The sequence below is a fragment of the Zootoca vivipara genome, chromosome 14 (assembly GCF_965207765.1).
Source record: "Zootoca vivipara chromosome 14, rZooViv2.hap1.1, whole genome shotgun sequence".
In the NCBI taxonomy this organism is placed as follows: Eukaryota; Metazoa; Chordata; class Lepidosauria; order Squamata; family Lacertidae; genus Zootoca; species Zootoca vivipara.
In genome coordinates this window covers 10,606,935-10,623,998 of record NC_142597.1, presented here as the reverse complement: position 1 = coordinate 10,623,998, position 17,064 = coordinate 10,606,935, and the positions used below count along the sequence as shown (strand labels likewise).

At 47.4% G+C, this 17,064-nt stretch overlaps 1 protein-coding gene across 1 annotated transcript in view; it reads right to left on the bottom strand.

Moving 5' to 3' along the window:
• Nucleotides 1-1,050: 1,050 nt before the first annotated feature.
• The window catches only part of LZTS1 (leucine zipper tumor suppressor 1), a 46,960-nt gene continuing 30,946 nt past the window's right edge, over nt 1,051-17,064 (bottom strand). Inside the window, exons 2-4 of the mRNA XM_060268452.2 lie at nt 15,387-15,868; nt 11,992-12,816; nt 1,051-7,844 (exon numbers count right to left, since the gene is read on the bottom strand). Coding sequence (XP_060124435.1) covers nt 7,176-7,844; nt 11,992-12,816; nt 15,387-15,731 — 1,839 coding nt within the window. The 5' untranslated portion in view covers nt 15,732-15,868 and the 3' untranslated portion in view covers nt 1,051-7,175. The remainder of the gene's footprint in view (nt 7,845-11,991; nt 12,817-15,386; nt 15,869-17,064) is intronic.

Here is a 17,064-nt window from a genome sequence, read left to right as displayed (position 1 = left end):
CTATGCCAGGCATCCCCAAACTTCGGCCCTCCAGATGTTTTGGACTACATTCCCCATCTTCCCCGACCACTGGTCCTGTTAGCTAGGGATCATGGGAGTTGTAGGCCAAAACATCTGGAGGGCCGCAGTTTGGGGATGCCTAGCCTATGCTGTGGTGCAGAAGTGCATGGATCGGCTGAATGTTGGCTAGCATTTCAGTAGTAAACTGCCCAGTGGATCCAGATATAAATTGAGCCCCGTGGAGAGAGGGACCACCCTTGGGCGCAATCTGGGTTCTTCAGCAGGGATGTGTAGGGCTCATTTTCATCTTAGGGCAGGGTGACGTAGCATATCGACCCAAATACAGCCTTCATACAATCCAGGGTGGGCTTTTTGGGGAGGGGGTGTGTGTGTGTGGCTATATTTGGGTCACTACAGTATTTTCTCAACAAATACCTGTGTGTTTATCAAGGCATTGCAGTTGTGGGAGACTGGCACATTTCTAGTCTTGGAGTACAGCTGTGTATGTGTGAAAAGCAATTGGGGGGGAGAGGTTTAGGGAAATATTTGCACAGAAAGTTAGTGGGTGGGGAAAGGATTAAGTTCTCCCTCTCACGGGTCCTCTCTAGCATAATGTTTATGCAATGTTAATGAACACAGGGTTAGGAGCCTGCATTGTCTCAAGCCTTCAGGAAATGAGGAACGCCATTGTGTTCAGCCTTCTAATTCAAGGCCTCGTACACTGCAAAAATGCAGAGCTCTAGAAATCACTTGCAAATTAAGGTCTGCTTCACACATTACAGGTTCAGCAAATATGGAACATGAGTATGGAGGGACACCATGCTCAAATTGACTATCCACATCTATTTTTCTAGTTACAGGTAGGTAGCCGTGTTGGTCTGAGTCGAAGCAAAATAAAAAAATTCCTTCAGTAGCACCTTATTGCCCTTCAGCTCTCTATATTGGACAAACAGGCCAAACCCTACGCCAAAGGATAAATGGACATAAATCTGACATCAGGAACCATAAGACTGAAAAACCAGTAGGAGAACACTTCAATCTCCCAGGACATTCTATACAAGATCTCAAAGCAGCTGTTTTATTACAGAGAAATTTCAGGAACAGACTGGAAAGAGAAGTTGCTGAATTGGAAATCATTACCAAGCTTAAAACCATGGAAGCACCTGGGATGAATAGAGACATCGGATTCTTATCTCATTATGCATGATCAAGCTTTCTTCAGCACCTCAGCCCAGGACTAATTGCAGCCATCAGCAGCCATTAACAGCCATCTCCAGGTTTACCACTCCCATCAGCCCACCACCCATTCCCACCCACCCCCACCACCCTCTGTATATATATAGGGTCTGACACTTCTGTTTCTAGTGTATCTGAAGAAGTGTGCATGCACACGAAAGCTCATACCAAAATATAAACTTAGTTGGTCTTTAAGGTGCTACTGAAGGAATTTTTTTATTTCACATCTATTTTGTACCATATATGTGGCCAATGACAGCTTTCTGGCATCTCTCCCCACCTCTCATTCTTAAAATTACACGAAGCTCTTAGGTGCTAGTTTTAAAACCGGAAGGCTCTAATCCAGGCATCCCCAAACTGCGGCCCTCTGGATGTTTTGGCTTACAACTCCCATGATCCCTAGCTAACAGGACCAGTGGTTGGGGAAGATGGGAATTGTAGTCTAAAACATCTGGAGGGCCGAAGTTTGGGGATGCCTGCTCTAATCCGTATTGAGGGGGATCAGAGGTAAACTAGAGTCCAACAATTTTTTATAGAAAGGGAAAAAGTAATTTCCTATGGACTCCTTGCAATTCTTAATGGCATGAATCCTGATTTTGGAAAGCAAATGGGAACAGAAGGAATACAACAGACTGCGGCCTCATCCTTTAATAACAAGGAAGTGGGGAGAACTGGGGAGATGGCATCGCTGTGGACTTGTTCCCAGTCAGGATGTTTTCCTGCGAATGATCTTCAAGGCAACTAAAAACCACCACCGGCTTGCAAGGCAGTTTCTGCTAGTCACAAATGCTACAAAGAATGCTATAGTGACCAGCTGAAGTTCTAAGTAAGAATTATTTGAAGATGTGTATAAGTAAAACCTGATGGGTGGTTTTCTTTACAAAAAGAAAAAGCAGCCAGGGTGGTAGAGGGAGAGGATAAACAGCACAAATCTATACATGTCTACTCAGAAGTTATTTCCATTCGAATGGAGAAGTGGCAGAAAAGAGTGCTTCGCTATTTAAAAAAGTCTGCAGCCTCTTTCCCTCTGCAGAGTTCGAAATACATGCTTGTTAAGAGTCAACATGGTTAGGAAGCAGCTGAGGGCACATTTGGAGCAGAAAAGCAATGAACATACTACACTGCAAAATTCTGAAAACAAGCTAACCTGTGACCCTTTGATGCAGTGGGATGCTGGTGTGGAACCCTAAACTGCGGTTACTGTTAACTATGGTTTGTTTAAGCAGGGCATTTTAATAAATCACGGCTTTAAGTTTACCTGTTCAAAACAAATCATTGTTGAGATTAACAATGGGTTCTCAGGTTTGGATAATGCACCAAGTTGCAGTCAATTAAAAACAGAAGCAAAAAAGCCTTCCGATCTCCTTTCTAAGACTCAGTGTGCCTCACCCCCACCACAATAAATCATACTTTACTGTGGCATCCAAACACAAACAATGTCAACTCACAAAAAATCGAGGTCAGGGAAGGGAGCCCAATGTCTCAATGGAAAATGGAAATCACAATCAAAGAAAAAGGGGTAAAAAATATATAATAATAATAATAATCTTCTGCAAATTCCTGTCATTGTTTTTTGTGTTCTTCGATATGAAGACCACAACAGCTAATTTACCTGGCCACACTGTTAGGGTCATGTGTTTATTTTAAAGCAGTAGTGGAGTTGCTGTCATTGATGCATTCAATATTAAAAACACATAATCACCACTCAGATTTGAAATAGTCAAATCATCAACATTCATTGCCATTGCCACTGCCAAGAGATAGCAGTGAGACTGTGGGAATGAATGTGTTCTCAAGAAGACTTCAAAATATTTGTACACAATCAACTCAAACCACTGGTGCTGATGGGGGTGCAATGAAGGGAAGTGGATAGATCCAATTCTTTTACATGACAAATTATTGCTGTCTTTTGGAAGGATCTGCTTGTAGATGCGGTGGAGCATGGAAGCAAACAAACTACGGTAGGCTTCTTTAAGCCACCCGTTAAAGGGACCCCTGACCATCAGGTCCAGTTGTGACCGACTCTGGGGTTGCACACTGATCTCGCATTATTAGCCGAGGGAGCCGGCGTATAGCTTCCAGGTCATGTGGCCAGCATGACAAAGCCGCTTCTGGCAAACCAGAGCAGCACATGGAAACGCCGTTTACCTTCCCGCTATAGCGGTTTCTATTTATCTAATTGCATTTTGACGTGCTTTCGAACTGCTAGGTTGGCAGGAGCTGGGACCAAGCAACGGGAGCTCACCCCGTCGCAGGGATTCGAACCACCGACCTTCTGATCAGCAAGCCCTAGGCTCAGTGGTTTAGCCCACAGCGCCACCTGGGTCCCCCTAAGCCACCCGTTAAGTTTCCTAAAATGTTGGTGCGGGCTAAAGATCTTAATGTGCTGTGACCAAAAGCTAGGGAAGCAACGGGTAACGGGAAACATTTGAAGGGAGCACCCGCTGCCTCTTTCATCGTTAATCCCTCGTTCCATTACTTATAGAAGGAAAATGCTACAGGCACTACACTTTTAGAAAAAAATAAAACTGCACCATGTGATCCAAACACAGGCCACCTGAACACTGTCAGTATTCTGCAGGAGAGAATCAGGAGCACACCCGAAATTTAGGATCGCACAATTAAAGTTGATTAAAGCACTCAGTGGCCTGAGTGTAACACATCTACTTAAACACCCACCCGCCTCCCCAAATTGACTTTTTGTAGTTAGGAAAGTGTTGGGGGGAATGCACTGGCAAATGTGGGATAAACAAACAATTATTACCACCAAGTAAGCAAATCAGGATGAATTCAGGACTAATGCTTATTGTTGTAGAATCTCCTGGCAAAGAAATCAGAATGAATGTTCAATGAAGACCAGACATAGCCTAACCTCTGTTTAGGCAAAAATCATAACGGAATGCTCAATAAACAGGTCATTCATCTGGAGGAGCTGAGCTAAGCCTTTGGGGCAAAAGCAAAATTGTACTGGAGGTGTTCTGCCCTCTTACAAAAGATGCCTTTCAGGCTTAAATAAGAAAACAGGCTCCCAGTTTAATGATGTCTACCACCAGCTGGTCCCCTGCCCTTAGGTGAGGTAGATGGAGGGGAGGAGAAAGACATCAGGCAGGCACTGGGGAAAGTTGATCGGATCAGCAGGATATGGCAAGCAGGCTACACCAAGCCACTCCCACTCAGAGGTAATTAACCCCATGGGGTCACTGGCGGTTCACCGGGGAGCAGGCTGGTTTTGAGACTGCAATTAACAATGCAAATTTTGCTAATCAGAAACATATGCGCATAAACCCAATTAGCTGGCTGGGAGACAGGCAGAGAAGAGGGGGCAGTAACACTGCCAGGGCTTCGTGTTCACAAGCCCAAGAGCGATGTTTTAAATCACCACTGCAAGCTGAGAGTGATCTGCAGAGGTTTCCCCCCCGCAGAGGAGGAATGGAGGAAGCAAAAGACTTTCCACTTCTATCTCAAGCCCTAGGTGCTGACTGACATCTTTTCTATTCCTCCAGAAAGTCGAACAAGGTGGAACGTACCATGCAGGGCTGCCAGGCTGCGAGATGTTTGCTGTACGTTTCACAGCAGCAACTAGCAATGGAGGTGGAATTCAATTTAGTTCACATTTGAAGGGTAACCTACCTAGTTTGCGCTTTTATAAAAGGATAGGTGAACTGAGACACAGCCTGCCCTGTGTCACCCTGGCAACCGGCAGGCTCTTTCCACAGCCAGTGGGGCAGAAGCAGGTTCTCTGCTAGCTTGTACGTGGCTGGTTTGGGGCTCTCTTGGGACAAGGAGCTCCATACAAAGGCAGAGAACTTACAAGGGCCTGTCTGGAACAAGTGCTGATTTGATTGTTAACTGGTCGATTCTTTTGCCCCTGAGAAGAAGAGAGGTTTAAACCTTTTGATCCAACTGATTGTGTTTCCATTATTAAAAACTCCACTTTGCTGTACCAGTCTGGCCCAGTCCTTCCTCCGTCCTATTCCATCTGCATTTCACAGCTCCTGGGGTGTCTCAATAAAGGAAGGGGTATCCCCCCCCCCGTGGGTTCAAAATACCCTTTGAAGGTCATACCTGCACACTTCATTTAAAGCTGCATTATCCCATTTTAAGCAAGTCTAGCTTCCTCCAAAGAATCATGGAAACTTTAGTATGTTATGGGTCAGGCATCCCCAAACTGCGGCCCTCCAGATGTTTTGGCCTACAACTGCCATGATCCCTAGCTAGGGGGACCAGTGGTCGGGGAAGATGGGAATTGTAGTCCAAAACATCTGGAGGGCCGAAGCATAGCTGCCAAGTTATCCCTTTTTAAAAGGGATTTTCCCTTATGCTGAATAGGCTTCCTCGCGAGAAAAGGGAAAACTTGGCAGCTATGGGCCGAAGTTTGGGGATGCCTGTTATGGGTGATCAGAGTTGTTAGGAGATGCTCTATTCTCCTCAAAGAGTTCACCAGGTTCACCAGGAAGAAGGGTTGATTGTTAAATCACTCTGAGAACTGTAGCTCTGCAGGGGGAATAGGAGTCTCTTAATAACTCACAGGCTGTGAGTCACAGCACCCTTAACTACAGCTTCCAAGATTCTCTGGGGAGAACCATGACTGTTTAAAAGGCGTAATACTGTTTGAAATAGTGCAGATTGAACCCTATTGGCAAACAGGCAAACAGAAGACAGGTAATGCGAACAGTAAACACGAGATATTTGCCAAAAACAAGCCTTCCCAAAAACTCCATAAAAATATTCACATTTTTGATAACTGAATATAAACATTCCCATTCAACACACACACACCATTTCAGTTCCCACTCCCACGTTAAATAAAAATAGACTTCTCTCCCAGCTTTTACCTGCTCATGGAAGAGGCAATGCCAAGCAATGCCAAGGAAGATCTGCTGGCTGATTTGCCAGTTTATGGCTTCTAGTAGCCTAGAACACTCGCCCATTACTTTGGACAGGAGAAGTATGCTGGAGAAAGAGGGTTCTCCACGGGCAAGCAGTGGAACAGGGTTGCCCTCTCCCAGATGAGAAAACACAAAAATGCCTTACATTCCGTCTGATCCCCAAGTATCTCAGAATCCTATTGCTATCCTCTCTGAGGCAAAGGACAAGATGTATTCTTGTCTCCGTATTCCATGTATAGTGGGCAGGCAACTGAATTTTGCTTCAACTGTGGTGTCTTCCACCACACCTGAGGGCAACAGGGCACCTTAGGAGCTGCAGGGCAGGCTGCCTGGCACACACAGCTCTCCACCTCTCCTGGCCCCCCAGCATCTGCAACCTGAGGCAGATCCCTCACATTGCCTAATAGTAGGGCCGGCCCTGACCACTTACGTATCCCTGGTCAATAAGAATTTGCAGGATAATGCTGACAGCCTGTTGTGATGGACTCTAACAAAGGAACAAGTGGCCAAATCCTGCGCTTCCCCCCTAAAAAAGTTTTTTTCACATGGCAACAGAGAGGCTCGTGGGGTATGAACAGGCCTCATCCCATAGTTTAATGGCTGCAGGAGAGCTATAATGGCATTTGCTATGGCTGGCACTCCCAGGAGCCCTTGGGAACTGATATCAGGGTCATGGGCAAGAAGCAGTCACCTGTGGTAATTGGCATGGAGATTATTGCATATTCTCCACTGAAAGCAGCAGCTGCTCTGATTCTATCCTGACAGAATGGTCAACTGGTAACACACCCCCACTTCCCTTTTTATTTCTCACTGGGATGCTCTAGTCGGGATAACGCTCCCAGGAGGAAGCATTGGGCATGACAGGGTTGGGATTGGTGCCTCACACCATTAACATGTGGCAGGACAACAGCTAGTGATCCATTTTGGCCAGGCAAAGGACCTCAACCAAGAAAACAGGTGGTTCTCCTGGACTGTACACACACAATCTCCTCCCCCCCCAGTTGAAAGATGCATCTCCTCTCCAGAGCGGGCCAAACGACGCAGAACCCTTCAGATTTCAGTGGCGATGATGTCCTCATAAGGGACATCAGTTCCATGGAGGTCAAGGTCTAAAGGCTCTTTGCCATCCTCCCCTGCAGCCAGTTGCTGGAGCATCTTCTCCAGGTTCTGGTTCCGTTTGTACATGTGCAGGTAGCTCTGCTGCAGCTGCTTCTGGTAGTGGATGACTTTCTCTTTCTCCTCCTTCCAGGTCTGCCGCTCCTGTTGGAAGCCGGTCGTCATCTGCTGGTTGCTATCCTGAGCCTCCCCCAGCTCTGCCTTCAGCTTCTCCACTTCCTGCCATAGGGCTTGCGCTTCCTCCGTCATGCTCCCCTCCAGGCCCGCGGAAGCTGCCCCACACTTCATCTGCTCCCTGAGGATGGTGAGTTCCGTCCGCAGCTCTGCAATCTCCTGCTCCAGCAGGTTCACCTTCTCCCTCAGGAGCTCTGACTCGTTCTTCTTGCGCTGGAGCTCGTTCTCGCACACCTCCAGCTCCATGGCCTTGGCACGCAGGGAATCTTCCAGGTCCTGGATTTTCATATCTAGCAGTTCCATCTTTGCCCGGACATCCTTCAGTTGAGCTTTCAGGTTGAGGACCTCGTTGGTCTTGCTGTTGAGCTCTGTCTGGGATTCCTTCAGCTGCTGCTTCAGGAGAGAGATTTCACCAGACTTCTGGCACACCTGGAGGGAAATACGACAACAACAGAAAGGGTGTCACCCAGGCATACCTGCCAAGTTCCTGTGGGATAAATAAGGGACCGGACCTGAAGTAGCAGACCGGAGATAGCGCTGCCGCCATTTTGGAACTGGGCGGAGCATGCTCAGAAGCGACTTTTGATGCTGCTTTGCCCAGTTCCAAAATGGCCGCCATGCCAGAAGTCACACTGCAGCCATTTTGGAACTGGGCAGGGCTGCATCAAAAGTCACTTCTGAGCATGCTCAGCCCAGTTCCAAAATGGCCGCCGCGCCAGAATAAGCCGGGAAAAAACAAAAAAATCCGTTTTTTTCAGCTGGGAACAGTTAGAAAAACGGGGGTTTCCCGGGGAATACGGGAGACTTGGCAGCTATGCACCCAGGAATCAGCCTTCCTGAAGCCAAAGCTATGGTGCAACTAAGTTTAGCGTGGACAAGCAGTGATTATGCTATACATGAAAATAAGATTAGATCAGGGTGGGGAACTTCAGGTTCAGAGGCCAAAGGCAGCCCCCCTGGCCTCTCCAGCTGGCCAAAAGATCTCTCTCAAGTCACGCCCCCTCTCCCCAGACCACGCCCCTTCCTGGCCCTGCTTCACATCCAAAGTGTTTTTGCCTGGCTGAAATATATCACTGAATTCTGATAACGCCTTTTGCTTGCTTGGCCAGAGGACAGAGAAGGGTACAGTATGTGTATAAACAATCCCACTGCACAAGGGTAAATTCAAGTTGTTCTTCCCAATTTTGCCTCGTGTGGCCCCTGGAAAGTTGGGTTGTAATCGTGGGAGAAGTTCTGTAGAGCCTCCTAGGAGACAAACTCCATGTAGCACCCACTGAGTCAAGTGTTTGCTGCCCGCCTATTTGTTTAGGCAGACATTTCATTGTGGCTACCTGCTTTCTGAACTATTGCGTGGTTTCCTGATGTCTCCAGTGTTTTTAATTTCTTTTTTATTGTTGAGTTTCTGGTTGATTGTTTTAGGCTTATTCACATCCCACCTTTTTCTCCAAGGGGGTGCATGGTTCATTAATGTGTTGTGAACAGCTCTGAGATTCTTTCGTTAAAATATAAAGTGTTGTAGAAACCAAATGAAGAAGAGGAAACCTCATTGGAGAAAAAAACCGCCTAGACACACCGTTGTGGCGACCGTTAACTGAGGTTTAAGATGCCATTTGGAGATTACCTTATGTACCTGAGTTTCTAATGCTGCTTGCATCCCTGGATGAGGGAGGGAGAGAGGTTTGTGTGAATGGGTGTAGAGACTAGTCTCCTGCACACAGGTAAAATTTACATTTGTTGCTCCGCCTACTTTTGCCTCAGGCCCCGCCCACCATTGGCCCGCTGGGAGGTTGCCCAGAAGGAAATGTGACCCTTGCAGTTGAGTAAGGCTTCCTGCCCTAACTTAGCACCAAACTGCCTAATGGCAGGGCCGGCCCTGACCAGTGTGTATCTAACTGAACGCAGTGCTGTGAGGCAGGCTAGGCTGACAGACTCTGTTTCGAAAAAGCAAATTAATACGATTTTGAACAGTGGAAAATGGATAAATAGAGCACTTTCCCAGTCTACTCCCCCCCCCCCGCCCCGAGGGGCAGCTGAAGTCCGTGCTGCATAGTTCTTTCAATGGTTAAAATTTCAACAGTGCTGCACAGTAACTTTCTTTTTTAATCCCCTTTTTATTCTGGGAATATCATCTGGAGATGGTTCAGCCAACAGAATCAGTAAAATTGGGGTAGAACAGGCTTCCTCAACCTCGGCCCTCCGGGTGTTTTTGGCCTACAACTCCCATGATCCCTAGTTAGCAGGACCAGTGGCCTGGGATGATGGGAATTGTAGTCTCAAAACATCTGTAGGGCTGAGGTTGAGGAAGCCTGGGGTGTAAGAATACAAAACAATTACAAGAAAAAATCACACCCACACAGAAAAGCCACATTTTAATCCATTCAGGTCTTTATTCTGTTTCTTCCACCTAAACCAAATATTCTTTGGATTTTAAACTCTCCTGGTAAAAGGCAGTCAAGAATTGAAACCGCCAATAAGAATGCTGTCATGTCTAGACCTTTTAAGACGGTACTGTGGGGTGTGTGGAATCGTCAAAATGCTACAGCATTTGTTTATTACATTTTGATGCCACCCTTCTGCCAAAGACCTGAGGACTACATCTCCCATGCCTTTCCCTTTATTCTCACAAAAGTGCTATGAGGTAGGTTGGGCTAAGAGACAACTACTGACCCAAGGCCACCTTCCCAGTTGAAGCCTAACCCTCTAAAACAGGGGTCCCCAGACTTACCGTGCAGTGGGCCGGTGCCCGCCGCGCCAATCGCGCGGCGGGCCGGAGGGCAGGGGAGTGCGCGCGCAGCGGGCCAGAGGGCGGGGGAGTGCGCGCCCGTGCGCATGCGCACACGCACACGGGCGGGAAAAAACGCCGAAAATCGCTTGTGCGCATGCGTATGGGCCTCCCCCGACCCGGAAGTGCATCGGAAATGACGTCTTCCGGGTCGGGAGAGGCCCATACGCATGCGCACAAAGGATTTTCGGCGATTTTTTGCCGATTTTTAAGATCGTCGCCGCGCCGCGCGCCGTAAGAGCGGGCGGCGGCGGGGGTCGTCGCGGGCCGGATTGGGAGGCCGATTGGGCCGCATCCGGCCCGGGGGCCGTAGTTTGGGGACCCCTGCTCTAAAAGCATTACATTTTCAGTCCGCCAAGCACTGCATTCTCCAAGCACTGAGCACTTCTAAGCACTGCATTCTCAATTCAACAAAAGCATCTTAAGAGACCTAAAATTTAACTTTAGATTGGGTGGGTTTTTTTCAGCCTGAGGGTCACATTCCCTTCTTGGGAGGCTGCATAGCAACTGTGGGAAAGGTAGATGGAGCATAGACTAATTATTGTACAGTGAATCAAAAGTTGGAGGTTTCTAAAGACAAGTGTGTTTTTAGAAGTGTGTGCACCCACGGACCACAGCTCTCCATTTGTCTTCCAGGCAAGGCAGAGATATTATCCCAATACAGGGGCATATTCCAGCCAGGCAAAAGCACAGAAGGAGGGTGTGGCCTGAAGCCAAATAGAGGGGACTGCCCTCACCCATTTCAGATCTTTGCCATTTACAGCCCTCACCTTGGGAAATTTGCGTGACTGCACAAAATATATTTGGGTAACTGAACTTGGATGCAGCAATCCTAACATTAACCCCAAGTAGGACTGCTTAAGAACAAAGTGATCTTTAAAGAAAAGGCCTCCTAAACTATGAGATGATGTGTTTGGTTTCATTATGTGGGAATAGCAGGCAGTTCTCGGGTTCTTTTTCAGAAAGCAAAGACAGTTAATTCTGCCTATGTTTCAAGTTCATGCATTATAACATGAAGGCAAAATGCAGGTGCTTCATCCATTTCAACTTGGCCTGCATATGACTTCTTGAGGTATGTCATGGATTTGTAGAACATGAAGCTACATTAATTAATTCAACCACTCCCTAAAATCAACCTTTTTGGTGAAGCCTTTGGCACAACTGCCTAATTCTCTGTCTTGCTATAACTCAGCCAAAGGATGTGTAAGGGGAACCACCACATGTTGCTTCTCTGTTAACCCCTGCCTCTGTTTCTCTCCTCTTCTAGGTTGAAGTTTGTAAGCTCCTGGGGGCAGGGACCTTCCCTCTTGAACTCCGTTAAGCTCTGTGCACACTGATGGCGCTCAACAACTAGCTCTTTGTTGAATTATGAACCTCTAGTGCTCTCCTGATTTTTTGTTCCAATGCAATTAAATGACTGCAATATTTCATCCCAAAAAAGTAACCAGCAAACTTCCAGCACACCCACTGAAGTTAATGGACCCAAGTTAGTCATGTCCATTAATTTCAGTGAGTCAGCCATGAGTCCTCTTGGTTTCAACCCAATGAGAGTGATGGTGATGATGATAATGAAGATCACATCAACGAAAGAACTGGCAATGTTTCCTACAATTCCTTTTATGACTGTGACATAACAGGAAGAGGTCCTCGTGGCCCTTCACTTCATCAAATCTGGCCCTCTTTGAAAATGAGTTTGGACACCACTGCTTTACTCCCTCTGTGTACCCATGTGCAACACATTCCCACCCCATCGCGGCGCAAGCTTTCCCCTATTAGGACGGAGCTGAGCCTCACCTCCCACTGAGTCTCCTCCAGCGCGGGGGCAAAGTTGGTCTTTTCCTTCTCATAAGACCTCAGCTTGGCCTCCAGGAGGTCCTGCTCCTTCATCAGGTTGGCCAGTTCCTCTCGGAGCTGTTGCTTCTCCTGCTGCAGCTGGAAGACTTGCAGCTGCAGCAGCTGCTGTGCCCTGTGGCTCTTCTGCGACGTCTGCTTGAGCCTGCTGTTGCATTTCTGCTTCAGCCCTTCCATCTCGTCCCTGCAGCGCCTCTGCTTTTCCTCGTAGCTTTGGCAGGAGGTGATCTCCTTCTCCTCGAAGCTGCACTGCAGCTCCTGCAGCTCCCCCTCCCTCTCCAGAAGCTTCTGCTCCAGCTCCTGGATTGCCGACTCCTCCGTGGAGATCGGCGAGCGGACGCAGGAGTTCTTCTCGCCGGGGTGGGGAGGAGCAGACATTTTGCCAGGGTTCAGGATCTTGGTTCCCCCATCTGAGAAGGATAAGGCCTTCAGGCTCATCATGTTACTGTCCTGCAGGATGGCGCACTGAGTGATGTTCAGGGCAGAGCCCCCAAATCGGCTGATGGGCCCCACGGGAGCGGCAAGGGGGTCCAACTGGTAGCTGCTGGCTGTACTGTGCGTGGGGAGGCTAGACATGGAGTTCCTTCCTGAGTCCGACAGTCCTCCGGAGCACAGAGCAGGCTTAGCATCCAGATCCTTGGCTTTCTCCTGCGATTGGAGCTTCTGGGGAACATGGTTGCCGTGTTCTGGAGAAGAGTGGAGGACTGTGCTGGAGCGAGGGAGCACAGGCTTGAAGGCCGTGGGCCTCGTAGCACTCTTGTCAGTGGCCTGCGGGAAAAGAGAAACTGGATAATTACTGGGGGTACGGGAACTGGCAAAGATGACAGAGACAATTAGGAGACAGCCAGACCAAAAGTTCAAAAAGGAGTGGGAAATTTATAAAGAATATTTAAAAAAACAGTGCCCTCAAGTTAAAACGTGGACATGCTTTGATTTATTTTCGCAAACCACAATATGGATTCAAAATAATATACCGTGTTGGTTTTTTCTCTCTCTGCTGTAATATCTGAAATATTTTTCCTTCTTTTTTTGTGCATTTGTTGTTTCCTTTTTTATTTTTTTCACTTTACTTTGTTTAACTGAAATATTTCCAATAAAATATGAAGAATTAAAAGGAAAAGAAATATTTTTCTAATAGCTCAAAGACGTTAAACCCAAATATTTAGTAGTGGAGAATTCGATAAAATGTGCACAGTATGACACGACTGATTGCTTGATTGCTTTTAATCAGGAGTGGAAAATAGTTTTCAGATCAAGGCCCACATTCCTTTCTGGGCAATGACCCAAGGGCCACATGCCAGTAGCGGGTGAAATTTTGCCTTTGTGTACTAGACTAGTCTCTACCGGCACTCGCACCCACCTCTCTGTTCTCTGTTCTCTATCCAGGCAAGCTAGAGGCATTATCAGAGTTCAAGAACACGTCCCACATAGGCCAAAACATTTTTTGGGGGGGATGTTTAAAGCAGGCCCAGTGTGGTGCATGACCTGAGAAGAATTCCAAGGGCATGGAAGGGCCCCTGGACCTGAGGTTTCTCAGCCCTGTTTGAATGCTACATGCTACATTCAAACAACTGCAAAGCTCTACTTAGGAATTGTAATGATCTGAATTCTTGTAAATAAATAAAGGCACGACAACCCCACAGCATGCACTTCCCTTCCACTGTACAGATCTTAAGGGAAACACTAAAGGCACGGGGTTAGCTGGAGGAGGGGCTCAGTCTCGCTGTCTTTTCTCCCTGGAAGGGAGTCGCAAGGCTAGCAAGGAATGGCTGTGAGCTGCCCTGCCTGCTGGTGGTGTTGTTGTTGTTGTGGGCACCAGGGATCTGCGAGCGGATCCAGTCCTCAGCTGCAGGATGAAAGACAGTTGGCCGGTGGAGGGCCAAGGAGGAAGGGGAGCTATAAAAGAATAGCCAATAAAAAGGGAGAGGAACAGTAGATGACTAAGAGAAGAGATGTGGAGTGTTTGGGAAGGGGTGAGAAAGGTAGTCCCCTAAGCAAAAGGCAGAATGGAGTCGGGGGGGGGGGCGGGGAGCAAAGGATGCAGTTTGAGGCAGTAATGCTTCTGAATACCAGTTGCTGGAAGCTACAGGAGAGAGGGCTCGGATCCTGCTTGCATGTTTCCCACAGGCATCTGGTTGGCCGCTGTGAGAACAGGATGCTGGACCAGATAAGCCACTGGCCTAAGTTCTTAGGTGTAATGTAAGGAATGAGCCAATACAGAAAGCCTCAAAGATGCAATACAAAGGAGAGAATGCAATACAGAGGAAGGAAAAAGTGCAGGCATGGGGATCGGAGAAGAACAAAAGAACATAGTTCGAGTCCTGCTGGATCTGGCCAAAGGCCCACCTACTCCAACATCTTGTTCTTACAGTGGCCAGACAGTTGCCTTTGGGAAAACCAAAAGCAGGACCTGAGGGCAACAGTGCTCTGCTAACTTGCAGTTTCCAGCAATTCCTAGCATTCTGTCTCTATGAAAGGAGGCAGAAGAACATAGCCATTTGCTGCTGACTGCAGCCATCAGCCCTGGCACAGAAACCAGCAGGCATGGCGGGACGCCATGTCAGTTGATTAAATCTTCCATTTGGTGGTGGTTGTTTTTTTAAAACAGATTTAAGGTAGACAAGGTCAACACTTTGCTGAAACTAAGCAGGTCTGGGTTTGGTCAGTGCCCAGGTGGATGGCAGCCTAGAAAGAACATTCATGCCACCTTGCATTCCACGATAGAAAAAAGGCTGAATCAATAAATAAAACCAACCATGTGTTGTCGTCAACCATTGGGTCATGGGTCCCAACAACAGCACCACCACCACCATATAAATATAGAGTAACTCCCCACCCACCAAAATGCATTTTGCAATTAAAGATGGGTCCTGGATCTGAACATATTGAGGCCTACTTATCTGAAGGTTGATTGTGCACGTTCGCAAGCACAAATTGTACTACCACTTGACCAGACCACATCTTTACACAAGGATGTAAGAAAAGGTTGGCCGGAACTCTCCAATAATTCACTTAGCCCAGCTTCCTCTTTTGCCACAGTAGCCAACCAGAAGCCCCTAAGCAAGACATCAGGGTAATGGTCATCTTTTATTTCCCTGTGGGAGAGCCTTGGTTCAGAGGCAGGGTCCCTCTAAATGACCAGTTCTTGAGGGAGAACCGTGGGAGACAGTGACTGTCCTCATGTCCTACTTCTGGGTTTCCCCAAGACATCTAGTTGGCTACTGTGGAAAACACGATGCTGGGCGGAACAGACCTCTGGCCTAATCCACCAGGGTTCTTCTTCAGTCAGCACAAGTGAGATCTTTTGGTATACATGGGCCAGGATTCATACAACTCACTAGTTCTATCTGGTTGGAGACTGGCTTCAGTTTGGGTGGCGTCGGGTTGCCATAGTCCACACTGTTCCTCCCAGCCTGGCCTCCCAGCTCCCCCCCGGAGAGTGGGGTGTAGTCTGTCCGGTGAGCCTTCTGGTTGACCTTGATGTAAAAAAAGTCCTCATTCTTGTTGCCTTTGGAGCTGGACTTATTGTGAACAGTTTCCTGAGAGAAGCCAAATTTCAACAGTCCGTCTGAGTATCTGTTCAGCTTCTTCAGGTGGGAAGACTTGCGCAACTTGTACTGAGATGCCCGGCAGTGTTTGCTGTGGAAGCTGTGGCCAGAGATGAGGCTACTGACACTTCCCATGATGGTCCTGGGTGGAGGGCATGCACAGGAGGGAGGGCACCCTGGGTGGGTCTTCTAAGAGAATGTCCTCACTGTCCGGAGAGAAGGCTGGTGTTGTGGTCATAGCAGAAGCCTTGCTGTGCCAAGGAGCAATAAACCTGAGAAAAGGTGAGAAAGAAATGAGGATTGGTGAGAACGGGCCAAGGTGCCTAACATAAGCCCACTCAGAAAACCTTCACAATGGATATGGAGGAAACTTAAGCCCAAGTCCCACCTCTGTCATTGACACATCATATGGTGTTGGGTAAGTCACCATCTCTCAGACTTAGTATCCCATCTGATAAATGAGAATGGCAAACTTCCTGTTGGGAAGACACCAATGAGTAAGAGATACAGGGTGCTTCACAAAGTAGGGAACCTTTAATGTCTCCTCTCAACCTCAGGAACACAGTCCCTTTGCCTTCCTCAGACTCTGAGTATGAATCCCCAAGGGTGTTTCCCCTGCCACACAGAAGCCAGTAGCTGAGGAACTGAGCAAAGAGCACCGTCAGCTCTGCCGGTATGGTGCTGCCAATTGCAGAACAGGCATTGCTTTTGATAACTTGAAATCTTGGCTGAAGCAACATCCCTTTGTGACTTACAGGGAGCAACAGCCAACTTACTGGGAGCTCTCCATGGTCCTGAAAAGGCTAGCCAGAATTTAAACAAACTGTGTAAAGTCAAGATATATAAGGAGTAACCTTTTTTTGCCCTCTAGCCAACATATTTGATAGTCAGGGGTGATGGGAAGTGTCCACCAGCACCTGCAGGGCATAACATTGTCCTTTTTTAAAGTGTTATGCAAACCAAAGCACAGCTATCCTTAGAAACTGATTTTTCTCTGATTTTTGTAATAAAGTTCTCCAACCAGGCAATGTGTACAAAAATGCATACATTAGTGAAAATAACATACAAAAATGTGGTTTTAGAGGAAATTGCTTTGAAAATTTGTGTATCTTAGGCAAAGGTGCATTAAAAAGTGGATATTAGGACCGAAAACATAAGACTTAAAAAATGAGAAACTAAGAGGAACCAAACCTGACAGATTTGCCCATCACTCGTTCTGGGCAACCAACTCCAATGAACAGTCTGGTGCTGGTAGAGATCCCCTCCCCTCCCCTCCCCCTGAATCAAAGCTTCATAATCAAAGCTCTAGAGTGAAGCTTAGCCACGGAAGTTTCATCTTTATTCCCAAATAAGCCCCTTGATCTGCGCTTTCCCTACAATATTCAGCACTTTTTGATCTGTTCCAACATGGATGCTGCTGCAGTTCTTAATTACAACTCATGCCTTGTATACCATTCTCAAAGGCAAG